At 37.5% G+C, this 21375-nt stretch overlaps 1 protein-coding gene across 1 annotated transcript; it reads right to left on the reverse strand.

Annotated features, from left to right (window-relative positions):
- LOC127619135 (XK-related protein 7-like) lies at nucleotides 1–20902 on the reverse strand. The gene is made up of 3 exons (XM_052091908.1): nucleotides 20385–20902; nucleotides 6156–6355; nucleotides 1–2915 (listed from the first exon to the last, which is right to left on the reverse strand). The coding sequence occupies exons 1-3, from the start codon at nucleotides 20900–20902 to the stop codon at nucleotides 1951–1953; spliced, it is 1683 nt and encodes a 560-aa protein (XP_051947868.1). The 3' UTR covers nucleotides 1–1950.
- Nucleotides 20903–21375: the final 473 nt, after the last annotated feature.

A 21375-nucleotide genomic window follows, 5' to 3' on the forward strand; every position in this document is an offset into this window, starting at 1 on the left:
TCCTTTTATAGTCGACAGCATCAGTCGACTATACAGTGTAAGGCGACGTCTTTTAGCGTGTCTACAGTCAAATCCAGCATTATTCAGAGTGAACATACACAAGCTGTGCTGAAGTGTCCCAGCTAGCACCAACATGGTAACACATTACAAAATGGACATATACATAATGGTTATGCCAAAAAGTGAAAAGGTTTCTGATACAATGGACTTAGCAATAACATGATAACAGTCAGCATAGCACAAACCAAACGATTACCAGTAATCAACTTCTCTTTCCATCCACCAGCCCAATAATCAGTTAATGCAAAAAATGTGCTTAGTCATTTGAGTTGTACACCGGTGTTACTGATTTTCTGAAAGAAAGAAAGAGAAATAAATAATAGAAAGAGAAAGTAGGAAAGAAAGAAAGACTAGAAAGAAAGAAAGAAAAATAAAATAATAATAATAATAGTTTTGACCAGTTAAAATACCTATACAATTTCATCATCTGTAATCAGTTGGTATATTAAACTGTCACATCTCACATGAAACAGTAGACTTAAAGCTGTACTGATGTGAGAAATAACCACAAAAAGACACAAAAAAGTTATTAATGTAAATGAAAAACAGAATAGATAAAGAGACAGAAGATACTGCATGGATTTGTTCATATGCATGAAATCTCTAATTCACAATTCAGAAATTATTATTGCCCCAGATTGTGTAAATAACATGAAACAGCATAATCATAACGCTGATAACGTTTTATGAATTATATGTATACATATGCTATATGTTTTTTCTTCCCTTTAAACTTCACATAATAAGCCAGCTCATAATTTAAACTCATGTTTGTTAGCTTGTTTGAAATACTGTTGTATTACCATATTTACTTCCATATTACAGGCATAAAATAAACCAGTTTGATCAGGATTCTCTGTCCTTGAGATAAAACATCATTCAATCCTTTTTAAAGGTGCATTCAGTCACTTTTCAGCACCAGACTCAGTACTTGATACAAATGTCCTTTAAGAACATTTGGAAAAACTGAAAAAGCATTTTACAGTGATATGTGTTTCCTTGAAAGTGAGCAGAAATGTCCACTGAAAAGTGACCTTGATTTTTGTTTTTGAAAACTCAAAACACGTTTTTTCTTACAAAGCAAAGAGTTTTTAGAATAAACATCTTGTGACTGCCCTTGTCCTTTAAGGTAATGTCATTTGTGCTTAAAAATGCCTGTTCGTGTTATCTCATCAATAAATATTTTCAGAATATTAACGATAGATTTTTTAAATGAATTTTTTATTCACTAAATGTTGTAAAGCTAATAGCTGTTGAAGATTGGTGGAATTCACCTTTCAGATGCTGAATTTCCAAATGTAAGTAATTTGATTAAGGCCTTTAACAAGACATCTTACCATTGTATTTGTACTTACAGTATCACAACCGCAGAACCCAATAAATTACAAGTGACTGGATTCAGTAATTGCTGTTTAGGGCAGCTGCCACAAGTGGCTTGAAATGGTTTTTACCTTATTAGGACGTGTTTGAGCACCATCACTGTCAATGGACCACAGAGATATGTTGTTTTGATGATCATACATTGTTAACATGGTCTCTGTGTCTAGGGGTCTTTCATAAATTTGCTCGAAACTGCCTGTTGAATGATCTCCTGCGTAACCTCCTAACCTTCTGACACAATAACCTGTAGTAATGGCTAATGTCACCGTATGGTGGCCCTTTTTTAGACACTAGCACATCACGCCACATGCCTCCACACATGAAAAGGCTCAATAAATTGTCATGTGGAGATCTGACAGGCTCAACGTTTTCCCCTCCAACGCCTCATTTACTATACATCTACTACAACTCCACCAAATAAAGCTGGAGAGGACAGACTCTCCATGCTTGTGCTTTACATCCTATACTTGAAGAGGGTAAACAGCTTATCGAACTGAGAGTCCCCAGTGTTCAGACTGTTGTCTCATACTCCATCACTTCCTTGGGTGTGCCTAGACAGCGATACTGAATCTTTGGTGTGACTGGAGCTGCACTCTCCAGCACCAAAATCGTCTTTCGCAGTCTGCGATCAATGAAGTGGGCGTCCCAGGCTGGGTACTGCTTCCTGGGTAGGTCGATGCGAATTACCGGGCCCTCTGTCCTTGGGGTGAGGTTAGTTGCTTGGGTTCGTGGTCCCGCAACAGGCCGCACTTTAAACACATCTCCACCATCTCCTCCCAATACTGACTCTCCTCCTTTAGTCCTCTGCAGTGTCCGAGGAGGGCTGCTCACTGCATCCAGAGGAGGTGCTGAGGTGGGTGAAGAGATACAAGTGTCTGAAACAGCACCCACCTGCACCCCACAAAATCCAATATAGGCCCCAGACACAGGGCCATCTGGGTGCAATAGGCTGTAGTAGACAAACATAAAAAATGTCCCCAGGGCGTAGCTACAGGCCACCACGCAAACAACCACCACAGCATAAAAGTCTGAGGTGCGTGGACTGCGGTAAATATACCACACGGCAGTGAGGGCCACATTTTCAACCAGCACTATGAGGCTGTAAAGGAGCAGACGGTAGCGCGTGGGGCCCTCACGGACACTGAACCAGCAAAATATGTACACAACACCCACCATCATGTTGTAGATTATCTCCTCCCACTTAGACATACAGAAGTCCGTCTCACCCTGGATGATCCAGAAAGTCATGGCGCACCAGTGTGCCACGATAAAAATCCCAAAGTAGAGCTGGAAGATGGAGGCAAAGAGGGCAAAGGCCATCGCACGTGCTCCTACAGTGAACAGGTGCCACAGCATGTGCACCACCATGGCTTTATACGACATGGGAAGCTTGTCGTCACGAGAGTCCCGTAATGCCTTCTGATAAGACGCCATCATCCAGCCCAGAGACACCAGAGAGGCAGATGCAGACAGACCTTGAGTGACGGAAAGACAGTGGAGACAAATATAGAGATGAGTCAGTGCGTAATTATTGTCATAGGCCTTTAATTACACTGTAATTTAATTACATTGCTGGAAAAAATATACAACTTCAGTTAAGGATGATTAGATGATATCAGGGAGGATTTTAAGTATGTAGGGGAACTAGAAATAGTTTCGGTCTCTCAGAAAAATCAAATAACTTTTTTTCAAATTTTTCTCACCGTTTCCCCTAGACAGCAATTAAACATTTTATTAAATTAAATTCAGATAAAATGCAATATATTTAAATAAAATGAAATTGTTAGTGCTGTACATTTTATACATTTTTAATATGAATATATTTAAATTAGATTTTTTTTATTAAAATGTAATAAATAAAGCAGAACAATGAATTAATTTAATTTAAATCATGTAAATAAAATGTTCTGCTGCCCACGATTCAGGAGATTTTTGGAGATTCATTAGATTCTTTCTAGATGTTACAAACTGTGCTTAGATTTGTCAAGATATCAAAGTTTCGATCAGAAACTTCAGAATTAATTAAAGAATATAATGTATGATATTATTAGGGCGGCTGTGGCTCAGGTGGTAGAGCGGGTCGACCACTAATCGCAGGGTTTGATTCCCGGCCCACACGACTCCACATGTTGAAGTTTCCTTGGGCAAGACACTGAACACCAAGTTGCTCCCAATGGCAGGCTAGCGCCTTGCATATAAGCTCTGCTGTCATTGGTGTGTGTGCGTGTGCGTGTGTGTGTGAATAGGTCTCAAAATCGCTAAGGTTAAAAAAGGACTATATAAGTGCAGATAATTTATTAACATTTATTTTATACTGTATTCTATACTCTTAATGTAGATCAACAACCGTCTCTTGAATTATTGTGTAAGGAAGTAAAGGAGAATCATCTGACACAAAGTTGATACTCCAGTGCAGTAGAAGTCTCTTGAGCTAAAAAAGAGCAACCACTGAACAATAAAATGTTTCTCTGGGCTGATTCTATGAACTTTTCAGGTCAATTTGAAATCAAGTTCTACCAATGTATTTCTCATTCAGATGAGTAAATAATATATAAAGAATGACAGTACATTCCACTTTCCTGCTCAGAAAATGAAATTGTCTTTGGGAGCTAAAGTGTGTAGAAGCCCTCATGAATATTAGATCAGGTTCCTGTCTGGCCCTTCATTAGCTCTAACCCATTTAGTCAGGAAAAACAGAGAATCTCTCCTAATCATATAAGCATCATTATTTCTCCAGCTGTCACTTGTAAGTTTGATTAATTATTATAATAAAAATATGTTTTTAGAAGTTAAAAGTATGATTTACCTTATAGTTAAAGGTGAAAATATATATTATTCTTGGAAAGTCAATAAAAATACTTTTATGGTAACCTTTTTTTAAAATTACGTGAAAAACGATATTGAGGCATTCCCAGAATTCCCTCTGCGACCCATCACATTTGATTATATTTTATTGAAAAAGTTATGTTCCTTCTTATTTTTTATATCAGTTTATGTTGTTTAGTTAATGTTTTTGCTTTATTTTAGAGTCATACTGATGGTATTTTGTGTTTGGTTGAGTGACGCTGTCCACTGTTTTTACATACTTATTGGCCATTGCTCCTGGAAGAGCTTCTCTTGATGGAATTGAAATCATCATGTGGGCTTTTGATTTCCACCAGTGTTACTATGATGGTTAACAGTACATTTAAAAGTACAGTGCAGATTTATGTAGTTCCAGTGGGTCTCTATACTAAAATTAAATCGATTAATGGTATATGCAGTAATGGTAAAATATGCAGGCACCAAAATGACATCCAATAATGTCTCAAACATGGTCAATGTATTTTTATGGCGAGTTTAACAGGATTTTTTTTACAGTGACAAGAACGTCTCTTGGTATCGTGCTGATTCTTACATCATTTCCATAGCATCCGATGTAGATGAATACTGCACTGCATTGTCTGAACAAATAGATCATATTTCATCACTTGCAAAATGACAGTGGGAATAGTCAATCGACTAATGGATTTGTGTGCAGTGTGAACAAAGGAGAAACCTTACACTGAAAAAGTGCAGGTAAGGACAGAGCATAAGAACACACTCTTGCACTCATGTCTGTGTGTTGTACAATGGTGACTATAAGGTGGATGTGTGCCTTGGGCATCTCCTGAGACTTGGGTATGCCTTGCTGTGGAATCACACCGTTTAATCATTTTTTTTGTAGCTTTCCACAGGTTCATTTTTATCTCTGTGGAACAAAAGTGCTCAGCAGTCTGACTGAAGGTAATATGAGTAAGGCTGCCATTGTATAAATACTGCTTAAGTCAGAATGGTATAGACAAAAGAGGGATGTTAGATCAAATGATAGCCCTTCAACGAAGATCATATCCAGCAGTTAACTATCTATGGGTGTTCTTTAGAGTCACAGTTTCCTCTTTGACATTTGGATAAAATTCCTCAGGGAACATCTGGCAGTGGCTACAATTGTTCCAATGGAGCTGTACTAATACAGCAGTGAGTTCTTGCTGCTGTGTAATCAAAGGCACCTATCAGGTGGGTTTGTAACTATCACACATCCTATATAATCCTGACAGATCCAAAGACAGAATGCATAAATTAAACTACAATTAAAGATGATTTTAAAACTTCACCATTATACAGTATAAAATGAAACTGACATGGTAATTTTCTAAATCATCATTTGAATACTGTAATTTTCATGTTAATTGTTTTATCGCTTTAATTTATTCATTGCAAATTTGGAGTGTCCTCTTCCTGGAGATAATGGAACAAATCCTTAACTACAGACTGCTGATGTAGTGGTTAATCATTAATAAATCTACTTAAATATTAATCTTATTAAAATGGTTAGTCTGACCTAAAATATGTATGCAAACCATTTACTTCCAAATTCGATCACACATATCTCTTCCTTGGTAATTTACCAGCTAATTTGCAGTTGGGTTGAAAATTAGCTGCTATGTAGTCTCCTGCTGTGAAATTACACTCTAAACAGTAATGATAGACCTGTGAATTTCTAAACAAATCCTATTGTGCCACATTCAAATTAGGTGTAATACAAAAAAAAACACAGAATACTTTATACTCTGGTTGGGTGTATAGCAATGTGACTAATTGGGTGCCTGATGTAATATGATATAGCCAAACAGCACAGGCACAACCAATTTCTATCATGCCCTGATTGAGATAAATTTATGTGCAAATTGACTGACCCTGCAAAGGAAAGACCTGACTGGTCTGGATCATTATGCTGAGTTGCAGAACAAGCTGTGGGGCACTCTTCAGGAAGGTCTCCAGCAGCCTCAGCATGCTGATGTCAGCATTCTCGAACATCATACGCCAGTAAAAGTGTCTGTGTTCATGGTCCCCACGCCAGCGGCTTTGCACGCCCAGATATAAAGCATGGACATATCTGAGGGACAGCCAGAGAAGAAGAAGGGTTAGTGGATAGTGGATTGCAGGTCATTCAAATCAACTTGAAACGGCATTCATAACCCTTTTTACTTCCGTACTGTGGCATAGTGAAACAGAATAATCAACAAGATAAAAAATCAGATGGGACTTGATTTCATCCCTCGGGATAGAGTGCAACAGACAGGTTTCGGAAGTAAAATCCCTTTCATTGAATTGAGTTTTAATGATAACTTAGAAACCTTTAAAAGTTAATCAACAGGATATACCTCTGTTTAAGCCATCTGTTTGTGTTATATCAGCTTCACTGTTTAAAAAATGTTTAATAGCAGAATTCCTGGTGAACAACTACATTACCCATGATTCAGTAGAGAAAGATCCACCAATCATAGAACCGCAGACAACAAAGCATTTCAAACAAGCTCTGAAGAGATCAGCCACACACATGACGCACTGGCTGAATTCGAAATGGCACACTATCATACTACTCGTACTATTTCCTTCATAGATTAGAAATATGTGCATGGTGCTAGCAATGACAAGATCATGGGTTCGATTCCCAGGGAACACACAAACTGACATGAAATGTGTACTTTGAATGCACTGTAAGTCACTTTGGATAAAATCACCTGCCAAATGCCTAAATGAAAATATGACAGAAGTACACACTTCAACTTTTGTCTTATTTTCAGATTTTTAAAATACTTTTTTGCTTCAAATCAAAGTGATATATTCTAATGCTGTGATTCACCTCAGAGCTCTTGTGTTTGGTTCATGGCTCAGAACGAAGGATGAAGGATTTTATGAAATCCATACAGAAGAAATCAATCGGAAAAATACTTCCAGAACCAAGAAGGCTAAAAACAATGGGCTGGCACTGTTTTCCCACCATTTCTTGGATCGTGAAAAGTTGGCGGTCCATACCAGAATGAAGCCCAACCTGAATGAGAGTTTACAGTCAGTTGTGTAGGACTACTTTTTAATAGAGTCATGGACTCAAGGTCATATTCACTATTGAGAGCGTCTCAATTTACTCAATGGAAACACTTTGTTTTCAAATCTATCGTTAATTACTATTATTGGTGTAACCTTCATTACATTAACTAGCATGAAATTACTGCATTGATTATTGGCAAGATTTTAGAAAGTCTGCATTGCTACCAATAGCTGCCATAAACAGTGCCTAAATACCTGGCTTTATCATTATTTTCCACGCATCCATGGCCTAGATGATGTCAGCCAAAAAGAAAGAAAGAAAGAAAAGATCTTTCATAGGCAGAATAAGGTATTACATTTTGATGATTACGAAGACAAACATCCTTTATCTTTGGAATATTTTCCACTGCTAAATTATGCACAATTAGACAAGAAATGTGTATTAAAAAAGAAATAGGGTCAAATTGGATTTCATTCTGACTTTAAAGTGTATCAAAAAAGCCAAAGACGTAAGATAAGCTAAAAATGACCTCTTGATCCTTTTTAATAGAGATTATCAGACCTTTTAGTTATATCTACCACTTTTATTATGAGCCATTTGAAATGCTGAATGTCTCAATTCTCTTTGAAGCGAGTCTACAGGAGAAGACCTAGAGTCGGTCCATTGTGACTGTAACCATTTGAAATATGCAATGTAGCTTGTCTGAGTGCCCCAACATGTCACGTTCTGTCCTCAATACTCCAGTCTACAGGCTGCCAAAGATGTTTTGTGAGACACACCAAGGTCTTTGCATGTGAGGTAGCATGGATATCAGAGAGTATGTGTTCACAGGAGGAATCACTATCTCTTAATTTCCTCACTTCTCGTTAATATTTTGTGACGTACGACCCCAAGACTACACTGTATATCTTGTTAGATGGATGTGAAGTATTCCTTTATTGAAGGGTGGCATAGCCATTAGAAAAGGTATGAAGCAAATAAAATCTATTAATTTTATAAGAAGCTGCAGCTGTGCTTTGAAACATTTTTATGTGAGCTCCTTGAAAAATCTGACTTTTCACTAGAGTTAATTTGTTTCTTTTGACAGGAAGTGCCATGATATTTCAGACTCTCTCAAGGGTACTGAGAGTAATAGGAGTCCTCGCTAGATGGCAGGAGATTGGCAGAATGAATCACCCTGACTTGATGAGGTCTATAAAATTGCTCCGCATCCTTCTCACAACTTGATGTGCGATTACAAAAGCAGCCCCTAAAAGAAAAATCAAGCAACATAGAGCTTGGGAGAATGGCTGTCAACGAGTGTGCTTCATATTTGACAAGTGACTCAGACTCTTGCTTTTGAATGAGCAAAGTGTGTGTTTCCAATGAGGCAAAAAAAAAAAAAAAAAGCCACTGAAGAAAAGCTCTCCTTTTGCATGTAAATTTCCATCCTTCAGGGCACGATATGCTATTAGACTAAATCAAACCTTTGAACGTTGACCATGAAACTCTGTTTTTCTTCTTGTACAAGGTGAAAGTCTACAAAACAGGCATGCAGCTCCAAGGCTGAGGAAAGATCCTTACACAAACACCAGCTATTGGCAGGCTAAATGACAAACATCACAATCGACAGGCTTGGCTCATTATTTTGCTTAAGGGTACTGTATAAGCGATTTAAGCCATTCTGGAACTTTCACCGATAGCCGTTGATTAGCTACATAACTTCTTTCCAAAACACAGGCATGCTTGGAGACCATTGTTTGAGAGCAGATGGAAGGCGGGGGTACCGCTGAGCGATTCGCCATCCAGCCATGAGTGACTCATGGGATCAGAACACCTTACTGCCACTTATACCAGCATGTATGGGCTGCCCTGTTAACATGCACAATGATTGACAAGCAGAATCAAAGGATCTGACCGTGGCCCGCAGACATTTTCTGGATGTCATTTAATTAAAAATATCTCTTACGGCAGCATTAACGTAAACCGACAGGAAACAATAATCTGCTAAGCCTGCAGTTCACATTAAAATACTTTGTATGGCTTCTATTTAAAGGACTTTTCAGTCCACCTTATCGAATAAAGCGGGGCAGTCTCATGGTGAAGACCTCACTGAAGAGAATTTTTGAACAGTTTTAGGATTGGGGTTTAGAGAGCACGAATGAGCTTCTTTAGATGTTTCTAAAGTGGAAGTTTCTAAAGTGGAACAGTGGAAGTGAAAGTCAGAGAAAGCGATTTTGTGCCTCTGTGAGATGGCACCACAAGACGTTGTTCACCATCCGATCGCAAGCTTCTGGTGGGCACAAAGACTAGAAGTACTGAGTTTAGAATAGATATATCAGTTAAGATACATTAGAATATATCGATATTTTAGATCCCCTAATGCAACCCCATCCATAAACCACTTATAAACAATGTAAAATATGTAACAGGCAGGTAAATGTAATTGCTATCATTTTATTAATATTAAACTATAATATGGATATTTTTGAACACCTAACCCCACCCCTGCACTTTTTTCATAATTTACTCACCCTCATAACAACCCAGATGTGTATGACTTTTTTTCTTCTACAGAACACAAAGAGTTTTAGAAGAATATTTCAGCTCTGTTGGTCTTTGCAATACAAGTGAATGGCGACCAAACCTTTGAAGCTCCAAAAATCACATAAAGGCATAATATAAGCATATAAAAGTCACTATAAAGTCGGTTTTACACGGGACGCGGTGGGCGGCAGGCTTTGCTTGACAAGAATGCAGAACTCAGGTGAGTTCTGCATTTACTTTAACAAGTGGTTAAAGAAATAGACTTTGTTATGTAATATTTTTATTTGCAAATTCGTATACATTTTACAAATACCTTAAATAACAATAATTACATCAAGTGCTACATATAGGTTTGTGTTATAAAGTTCAAGAAAATCTGCCACCGTGAGTACTACGCTCTCCTCCATGATGTTTTTGACTATGTAAAAGCTACATGCAATTTGATTGTTTGTGAAATAAATCCCCTCTGATTCTCATGAGCGAGCTTGGAAAGCGGCATGGCTTCAACTATCACATCTATTTTGCCACTTGCTGCCTCATTCTCATTGAAAATGAATAGGGAGCGTGTGTGACTGTGTATCACGTAAAACCACCTTAAATCTCCGCTTTCACTTTCACATTATTTCACACTGAAAGTGAAAGTTGAGATTTATGATAAAAAAGGACTTAAGTATTGATCTGTTTCTCACCCACACCTATAATATTGCTTCTGAAGGTGATTTAACCACCGGAGACTTATATATTATTTTTACGCTGCCTTTATATGCTTTTTGAGTTTCAAAGTTCTGGCTACCATTCACTTGCATTGTGTGGACCTATAAAGTTGAAATATTCTTCTAAAAATCTTTGTTTGTGTTTTGCAGAAGAAAGAAAATTATACACATCTGAGATGGAAATGGGGTGAGTAAAGATATCAGAATTTTCCTTTTTGGGTGAACTATCCCTTTCACAAGCAGATACATGTACAGTCACAATAATTTATTCCCAAAATTAAATCAATCAATAAAAACACTATAGAAGTATTCCAAAAGACTCCTGCATTTAAAGTCCTCCAAAGTCATACAAACTCTGTGTGAGCAACAGAGCTCTAATTAAAACTTGAGGTTTTAATTGCTAAATATCTTCCTCTCTGTGAAGGCGGTTCAAGCTGCCCTCAGCTATTTAATAGCTTAGTTCCTGTAAGTCAGATAAATATCTGATCAAACCTCCTCTCTCTCCTAAATTACAACACAGCAATCACACCCTTGAGAATGACAGTGAATGAGTGGAAGGAAGAAAGAAAGAAAGAAAGAAAGAAAGAAAGAAAAAGAAATGCATTAATGTTTTGAATCAGGTTGTCAATCATTTAATTGCAAAGCAAAGCCCTGCTGTAGTGTTTATGAGACACTGCATCATTCCCTGTGTAAAGGTGTGTCGCAGGTTGTGATGACAGTTAGAAAAATGGAAATGCTTTTTATTTCCTATTGTCATATACTTTTCTATCTCTTAATCTGTCAGTCTCTCCCTTTCGTTCCTCTTCCTCTGGCTCACTTTGTTCCTCAATAGGAACTATTACAAAAAATGTAATAGCTTTTTGAAGCATTATCCTAATTATGCTCATATGCACAGGCCCAATGAACATGATCTTTCTTGTGATCATTACCAGGGTATAATTACTTTTTATCTCTTCCATTAACATTTTTAAATTAAAATGACCTGTGTGCATTTCACTCTGTTTAGGGAGTGTGACATGCATTATCTTAACACAGAAAACAGACTGGAAACTTTTTGTTATCAAGCAGGGGTCTAAAAATCTCAAATTAGACCTTCCCTGCCTGTTCTTTTGAATTTCAATCGACTGCTGCAATGCTCGCAACTGTCGTCCTCACCAGCTTTAATTGTCAAGCTATTTATATAAGCTCTATATTGACATTTGCTTAATCAAATTAGTCAAACTTGGTTATTTTGTGAAAATACAGTACAGTATACTGTTCTTCTGCAAACCAGTGATGGTTAAATGTTATTTAATCTCTAAACTCCTTTCAAAAACAAAATATAAATGGAGTTTGAAATGATTTAATGTGAAGTAAATAAGTCAGTTTAGACATGTAGGAATAAAGGAACAAAATGTGATGCATTAATTCAAGTGTGATATTCTGGCTTTTATGGCTAATACAACATAAAAGAATATAAAGGTGGTGAGCATTTGAGAATATGCCACTCTTGTATTTACAACACATACAAACACATTAGGTTTTCGGACATGGTCTTTCATTCAGCAGAGTATTTGTATTTAATTCATCCTGTCAGTACTCAATGCATTGCTATAACGTTTGTATCAACCGTACTCACAAATAAGCACAAACCTAAGTAACACTAAAATCCACACTGTCTACAGCTTCCTCCAGCATGTCAAGCACACAGTAAGCTTAAGTTTTTTTAGGTTTCTTTCTTTTCTCGTCACGGATAATCCCGGTGCATCCCCTCTCAAAAATTTGTCTCAAGTAGGCATTAAGCTGTTTGGCCAACAGCTACACACATCCTCCTCTCTCCCCTCAAACATGTCCTACTCGGTAGAATTCAACTTTGATATCCACTGGGTAAATCATTCACACAATGCCTGAAAATTATCACATTGTAACAGATGAGATTTTTTCATAAATTGGTGCATTTCACCCTCCCTCTTATTTATCCTCATGAATATTCAACTCTGTTTGAGTTTCAGCCCAGCTGGAAAAGTCTTAAGTACTGGATTTATTTATAGCACTTTTACAAGGTAATAAAGATGTTAAACACACCGCTGGCATGCTCAATAGGGTATTGCATCTGATAAAACTGAAGGAAAGACCCAATGACAGTTATTCAGCATGCTGTTATATTAACCCCTGAATCAAAACCTGCCAGATAGATTTTATTTTTCTGGCCGAATAGGATGTCAACTTGCGTGAGTAATGGAGTAATTTACCAGCTAAATTATACTGAGTGAAAAATTAAATGCATAGTGAAGTAATCTATTTTGCTGTTGTCATTCTCTCTGGTGATAAAGGTGACATATATCTTGAAATACAGCATAAACTCATGCATACAGCAGGCAATGTCTTATGTGTAAACAAATAAGACTTTACAAGGCGATGAATCTCTTGTAGGCTCCATAGTAAGATATTGTGACACTGCTCAGAGATAGAGGACATGTCTCTCTCAACACAGCCTGTTTAAAAGTGTGTTTTCAACACCGGAGGTAGTGATGATGCTAATTGATCTTGCTCATCTACTGCTGGAAGGAAGATAGAATTGAAACCAACTGTGAACCAGGTCAGAGTTACTTCAAAGGAATAGTTCACACAAAGATGAATATTCGGTCATCATTTTCTGACCCTAAAGAAGTGCTTAAGAATGCACAAAAGACGTCAAGATTTTCACTAAAAATAAAACATTTTGGGTTGTTTCTCACAAAAACGAATCACATACGTTCAGAAGTCTTGGAATATGATGCATGAGCCGTATGGACTACTTATATGATACTTTGGTGTTTTTTAAGCTTTAAAAGTGAGCTATTCATTAAAAAGAATGAACAACATTATTAATGAATATTCATTTAAATGTATACTTTTGTGTTTCACACAAGAAAGAAAGTCATACGGTCTTGGAACGATATCAAGGTGAGTACATTATGACATAATTGTCATTTTGGGGGGAAATATTCTTAAATCTGCCTTCTCAGAGGTTACTCTTAAATAGGGACATCTCATTACAAAATGTTTAAAGGAATAGTTCACCCAAAATTGAAAAATATCTCACTATTAACTCACTCAAGCCATCTCAGATGTGTATGACTTTCTTTCTTCTGCTGAACACAAAGATTTTTAGAAGAATATCTCAGCTCTGTAGGTCTATACAATGTAAGTGAATGGTGAACAGACCTGTGAAGCTCCAAAAATCACATAAAAGCAGCATAAAAGTAATCCATATGACTCTAGTGGTTAAATCCATGTCTTCAGAAGCAATATGATAGGTGTGGGTGAGAAACAGATCAATATTAAGTCATTTTTATTATAAATCTCCAATTTAACTTTCATATTCTTTCACATTTTGAAAGTGAAAGTGGAGATTTATGGTAAAAATGACTTACATTTTTTATGTGTTTCTCACCGACACCTATCATATTGCTTCTGAAGATATCGATTTAACCACTGGAGCATTATAGATTATATTATGTGCTTTTTATGTGTTTACTTGCTTGTTTTGATTACGTTTGGGGGACCCTCCTCCCAGAATGTATGCCCCTGACTGCAGGTAAACACTACAGCTATAATCCCTCTAATGCAGGGATGTGACAAGCCCAGTGCCGGTGGCAGCTTTAATGGCATTACTGCTAATTCCAATCAAACAAAGACAGAGAGCCTAGAAAGCTCTACTCTAAAGCTTTTAAGCAAAGCCTCTGTCAGAGAGTACTGAAAGGTGAAGAAGAGAAGAAAATCAATGTGTGTTTATTGCAGGTCAAACAGAGGTAACATGAAAATGGTGAAATGTAGTGCTAAAAAGGTGCTATTCTTAGCAATACTAGATAGACGAACAAAGAGAGCGCACAAGATATTTCATTGGACACCAGGCTGCTGTGCCAGTGATATTTTCCTTTAGTTGTGCTGAAAATATTACGAGTTAATTATATATTCATTGGTACATAGCTCAGCAGGGGTTAGGCTAAATTCTCAAGGCTAATTTGTGAATGAAATTGGCTAATGGTTCAGTTTATTCAAATGAGATGAAAATGATTTCCCCCTTTCTTTTTTGCTGGATGGCTTTGAATCAGTGTACCCACAACCTCTTTCTGAAAACTGTAAACATGTAAAATGGTTTATTATGGTTAAATGACATAAAAGGGATAGTTTACCCACAAATAAAATTATTGACATGATTTAGTCACCCTTGTGTCTTTCCCATATGACTAACAAAAATTTAGCCATTTATAAAGTAGCAAATTGTCCAAGCTGCTATTTGCCATACATTGAATGTGAATAATGATCACAGCAGCAAGCAAGATTTTCAATGGAAAATTTTCAGTGAAAACAACTTTTGCCTGTTCATATGGCTTCAGAAGACTTGAAATATGGCACAAAATTCATTTGAACTACTTTCATTATGATTTTATACAGTATTTTTTCCTTTTTGTAGCTTTACATCCCTTGGTCGCCCTCCACTTTAATGAAATGGAAGAGAGCAGTTCAGACATTCTGCTAAACTTCTCCTTTGGTGTTCTATGAGAGAAAGAAAGTCATACAGGTTTGAAATGACGTAAGGGTGCGTAACTTGCACTCTTACAATGTAAAAATCAGAAAAAGTAGCATTTTCAGGAAAAAGTGATCCTAATAGACAAAGGAAATCAGAAATCTGTAAATCAAAGGTCACAATTAAGGACTGAAGAAAAGTATGAGTGACAGACAGAGAATGATACACAGACAGCACGAAGAGGACAGTGTGCATGTGTTGTGACAGAAGCACAAACCAAGTTTGATGGAAATGATTGACAGGTCTATAATATCAGTGGCTGCAAACATCATTAACCATGCATTACCCTGTGGGTCAGCCAGCAGCAGTTACAGTCCAATCACATAGAAACTCAGCCCTGTCATTTCTGATCAACACAGAAGACGGGCACTTTGCTGCCTCTATATTTACAACCACAATTATGCATCACTTGCCTCTAATATGTGTGGGTGTATTTCTATTGATTTATATGTGAGTGGATTAAACTTTAGTCCCCAAATGGCCACAATTTTAACTGCAAATTTCTTCCAGACATTGTTATGGAAATTGCTTTGTGTGTTGTAAAGTGCTGTCTGTCAGCAATCAAGATGTTTCAGAAAGAGTAAGAGTAAAAGCCTGAATGGGAACTGTTTAACACAAATGCTTCACACCATTTCAGAATTAGTAATGAAGAATGTAAAATGATAAAGGAAACACTTTACAATAAGTTTCCCTTGGTGAACATTAGTTAAGAATATTAGGTAACATGTACTAACAAAGAATAATAATTTTACAGCATTTATTAATCTTGGTTAATGTTAATTTAAACATAATTAGTAATACATTTTTAACCCTTATATTGTGTTCCAGTCAAAACTGACCAATTCATGTTTTTTGGAGGGGATTTCATCTAGTTGGAATAAAATTCAATGACTTTGTTCACACAGGACATCTGAACACACACATTTTTTTTTAAAGATAATTTTCATAAAATTGTTTTAGTTTTAGTTCCCTTTCTTACACCTGTGGTGTTCCCGGGCTAAAGTAACGGGCCATTGGAAATGAATGGATTAGACAACAAAATACAGAAATATTAAGTGTTCAGAAGCGTCACAATCCTGTAAATGAGGACATACAACCCCAATTCCAAAAAAGTTGGGATTGTATGCAAAATGACAATAAAAAAATATAAAAAAAGGGATTTGTAATTATATTTACCCTTTGCTATATTGAAAGCACTACAACTAAACATTATATGATGTTTTACCTTGAGAATTAAATTTTTTTTTTTTCAAATCAGATGATTGCAACACGCTCCAAAAAAGTTGGCAAAGTCGAGTGTTTAACACTATGAAACATAATTTCTTCTAATAGCACGTTTTAAGCATTTAGGCACTAAAGACACAAGTTTAAGTTTAGAAAGTGGAATTTTCGCCCATTCATTCATTATGCAGGTCTTCATTGGCGTATTGTGCGCTTCATAATGTGCCACATGTAACCGGCCCTGGTCGACCCGCTCTGAACGGGACTCGAACCGGCGTCTCTGGCGTGGGAGGTGGGTGCACTAAAAAGGAGGCTATAGGCTACAGCCCCTAGCATCAGTCGCTAGTGCACCTCTTGAGGTCAGGAAAGTGAGGTTTACACACTGCACAGCTATCTACCAGCTGGCTCCCGTTACACACACACACACACACACACACACACACACACACACACACACATGTTGTGTTTCCATGTTTTATGGGGACTTTCCATAGACATAATGGTTTTTATACTGTACAAACTTTATATTCTATCCCCTAAACCTAACCCTACCCCTAAACCTAAACCTCACAGAGAACTTTCTGCATTTTTACATTTTCAAAAAACATAATTTAGTATGATTTATAAGCTGTTTTCCTCATGGGGACCGACAAAATGTCCCCACAAGGTCAAAAATTTCGGGTTTTACTATCCGTATGGGGACATTTGGTCCCCACAAAGTGATAAATACACGCTCACACACACACACACACACACACACACACACACACACACACACACACACACACTCAATTGGAGATGATCGGGACTGTAGGCAGGCCAATCTTGCACCTGCACTCTCTGCTTATTCAGCCAGTATGTGGTTTGAAGTTGCCTGGCTGAAAATGCCGGGATGTCCCTGGAAAAGACGGTGCTGGATAGCAGCATATGTTGCTCCAATATTTGTACATATCTGTCTGCATTTATGGTGCCCTCACAGATGTGCAAGTTACTCATGCCATGGGCACTGACACACCCCTGGCCCATACAGACACTGGCTTTTGGACCTGATGCTTATTACAGCTTGGATGAAAATGTTCCTCTTTGGCCCAGAGAACATGACGGCTATTTTTCAAAAACTATTTGAAATGTGGACTCATCGGACCATTAAGGTTTACTAAAGTTATCCCAAGCCCATGTTCATGATATCTATTACAGATGAATGATGTTTTTTAAGACAGTGATGTCTGTGGGATCAGAGATCACAAACATTCAGAAGTGGTTTTCGTCTTGCCCTTTACGCACCGAGATTTGACCAAATTCCTTGAATCTTTTAACTATATTGTGCACTGTAGAGAGTGAAATGCCAAAAATCCTTTTAATCTGTCTTTGGGGAACATTGTTCTCAAAGTGCTGGATTACTTGCTAAAGCATCTGTTGGCAAATTGACAAGTCTCGAATGATCGTTCCTCTTGAAGGACTAGGCTGTGTTTGGAGGCTATGATACAATTGCCTCACATTTTTAACATCTCCTGTTACCCATTGCCTTGTTATTTTAACTTGTCAAATTGTTATTAGACTTAAATTGCCCCTGTCTAAACTTTTTTGGAGCATGTTGCAATCATCTGATTTGAAATTACTGTACATGAAATAAACTATGAAATTCGCAGGGTAAAACATAATTTAATGCGTAGTTGTAGTGTTTTCAATTTAGCAAAGGGTGAATATAATTTAGAAATCACTACTTTTTGTTTTATTAGTATTTTCATACTGTCCCAACTTTTTTGGAATTGGGGTGGTATGTGGATATATGTTTACACACATAAAGTCCTCGGACATGCACGCACGAACGCACGCACACACATGCGCACACACGCACACACACACGTTGGTACTCATATTTTTGCTGTACAAACTATATATTCTACCCCCTTCCCTACAGCTAACCCTAAACCTAACCCTCACAGAAACCTTATGGCATTTTTACAACAACAACAAAAAAAACTTTGTTTAGTATGCTTTTAAAGCCATTTGAATTAAGAGGACACTAGGGCTGTCCTTATAAACCACATTTATATCATAATACCCTCATAATTACTAGGGTGTAATCGAAAAACCAAAAACACATAAACCAACTCACCTTCAAAATCTACTTATAGTATGTTGTGTTTGTTTGAATCGGGATAGTCTGCTGTAAGTTAGGATATGCCATTTCCTATGTTATGTGTGTGTTTCTGGAAGTTATAAGAAAAAAATGTGACAAAAAGACACTCCTGTTTATAATATTTATGTGTGCCTGAGGGAATTAATTCACTAATACTCACTGCAGTTTGGCCTCTGGGTGAAACATGTTTGTTTGTTGTATTTGACTAACTGACACATTTCCAACGACATATAACACATGGCTATCTCATATTTTTATGTTTTTACCAACTCTGAATATACTGTAATTGTTGTGTAACAATTAGCAAATTATGAGAACAAAACAGTTCTAATTTTTTGACAAATTAAAAAGCATTTTTAAGAATTGGTAGGATCAGCTTTATATAGATTGTAAAGTCCAGATTCTAAACTTTATAATTACACCTACTTTGTTATTTTCTGTAGTCTGGTTATTAGTTAATTATAATAATTATTTGTGATAAATTATTTACTATTATTAATGGTAGTGCCCCCCCCCAGACCTATATATGCTCAGTTTCATAAATCCTTCTATAATCATCATAATTACTTAAAAAGAAGTTGACAAAAAGGTCTATTGGGATAGTATGTGCAATATGAGAGATTTATTAACAATTTGTGTTGGCCGGTCACTTTTGACTGGGAACACAAACGGTGTTGGCACAGACAAACACAGCACAAGCGTTTTTTATTAACTAACATGAACAAAGTATAATAAATGCTGTAAAAAGATATTGATTATTGTTATTTCATGATACCTAATGCATCAACTAATGTTAACGAATGAAACCTTATTGTAATGTGTTACCATGTCAAAATCAAGGATCAGAACAAATTTAGCAATTTATAAAAAAATTTACATTAAAAAAAAAAAAAAATTAATTACATTTCCAGTCAGTCGTAGCTATGCTGAAATTAAACCATTGTCAATGATAAGTCATATAAAAAAAGAGAAAATTCAATTGGGCAACTACTGTACACTGCTCTAAAGACAATAGGATTTCAGAATGTGCATATAAGGCAATTTCTGGTGGACAGATTGAATGAGTGGATGAGTGGAGGAGTCTCTCTGGGAGATTATTGACCCAGAATCTTGGGAGAGGTGGAGGAGGAGGAGGAGGAGGAGGAGCCTGGAACCAAATGGCTTGGAGATAATGATGAACTGGCACGGGACACCAGGAAATACAAAGCAGTGATACTAAGAAGGATGATCCCTTTTTCTCACTCTAACTGCAATAAGTCATCAGTGATTCAAACATGCTGTACTCTATAACAGCCGTGAGGTTTTTAGTACAATGATATCTTGCATCCCCTTTGCTTGTTGTCATTCAAAATGAGAGACTAAGCAGAATTCAAATTAATTTGTGCAAAGCTATTTTAAAATCGACTGCCTGAGTTGATCAAACCCTTCTTAATGGATTTTTTTATCCATCTTACTACTCTGTAGAAAATGCTAATATGCAATTGATACCTTATTTATATTAAAATCAGTGACCCCTCCCCAGTTTATTTAAATGTTACCACATGAAACATTTTTTAGGTTACAAGTATTTTTTCAGTGTGCTTCATGTGGTAACATCCAAATGAACTGCTTTTATTTGAGACTCAATGTTATTTGATCTGACTACATAAACCTGACACACTAGGATACACCAATGAAAGTAATTTTAAAGGTTTGATTAAGAAGAAATAGCTTTTCACAGTAACAACAGCAGGTTACCACTTGAACGATGTGGCCACGAAAAGGCTCCCAGATTGTGCCTTGATGTGGGTGTTTAGCTTTTGTTGAAGAGAGGGCACGCCACAGAAACACACAGAATGACAGAACAATTGAGAGAATGAATGAACTGCTGATGTCACGCCATGGAATTTACGACGGGATGGTCATTTCTGTTTAATTGGTGTAAACGGACTCACATACCTCCAGACCTGTGCCAGCTGAAAAATGTGCACGATGCTTTGGATGAGCCACACACAGGCTCTGCAGCAGGTCTGAGCGCTGCTCCGGGTTCCGGAGACCACAGAAGAGCGGCCAGCGCCCTGCTGATCGCTGTCCTTGGTGCTGAACTGGCTCTCCGCATTGGACGCCGCCACCATAGCAGCCGCAGCCGTGCCGCTTCCATTTGAATCCAAGTAATCGAACGCGAACCATCGGAAACTGAGCACCTGCACCACTGTAGACGGAAATATGATGAAAACGAGTGTCAATGCGAACCACCAGTAGTCCCGCCTGAGATAGTAGTCGGCAGACAGCCACAGGTCTGAAGCCCCGTCCGAAAAAAAGACCAAGAGGGCGCAGAGGGTCCAGCAGCAGTCCAGGAGGGAATACTCCTTCCCGACGGGACGGCACTGCTGCGAGCGTTTCTCCAGACCGGGGAGGCACGTTGGCGGAATGTCATTCTGCACAGAAACGGCTGTACCGTCTGATTTCGCGGCCATGTTTGTTGTAGAAAAGAGAGTAGGTAGAAAAAAAGAGACGAGAGGGATGGGGGTCGCATGTCTGTGTGGGAGGAACGAGGGAGGGAGAAAAGAGGGTTGGGACGACAACGGTTCTCGTCATTCCTTGTTTGAACATCATAACCTGTTTGTCCCCTTGAAAGCAATTTACTCTCAATGTCAATAACATTACAGGCACGTTTCGAGTTTTATTCAAACGCCTATTTGCTGATATACTGTAGAATTGCTGAAACAACACGATGCCTGCCGATTCAGACTGGACAAGGTGCAGCCTACATTTTCCTATATTTAGTTGTCCCCATAATGGCTCAAATATGTCATAATGCACCCTTGAAGTGCAAATGCTTTGAATTGACAGCTCACTTTCACCACATTGAGCCCTACTACACAAATGATTGTTTCTCAACATAAAAACAACGCTGAAATTAATATGACTCTACTCGTTTGATTGAGTA

This window comes from Xyrauchen texanus, chromosome 25, assembly GCF_025860055.1.
Source record: "Xyrauchen texanus isolate HMW12.3.18 chromosome 25, RBS_HiC_50CHRs, whole genome shotgun sequence".
Lineage (NCBI taxonomy): Eukaryota > Metazoa > Chordata > Actinopteri > Cypriniformes > Catostomidae > Xyrauchen > Xyrauchen texanus.

What these genes read in the sequence shown, in the direction of transcription:
- LOC127619135 (XM_052091908.1), bottom strand. Translation starts at nt 20,902, where the DNA reads ATGGCCGCGAAATCAGACGGTACAGCCGTTTCTGTGCAGAATGACATT. An exon ending in CAGCTGGCACAGGTCTGGAG is followed by an intron (nt 6,356 to 20,384) that starts GTATGTGAGTCC and finishes GCTGTCCCTCAG; the next exon opens with ATATGTCCATGCTTTATATC. An exon ending in TCAGGTCTTTCCTTTGCAGG is followed by an intron (nt 2,916 to 6,155) that starts GTCAGTCAATTT and finishes CCGTCACTCAAG; the next exon opens with GTCTGTCTGCATCTGCCTCT.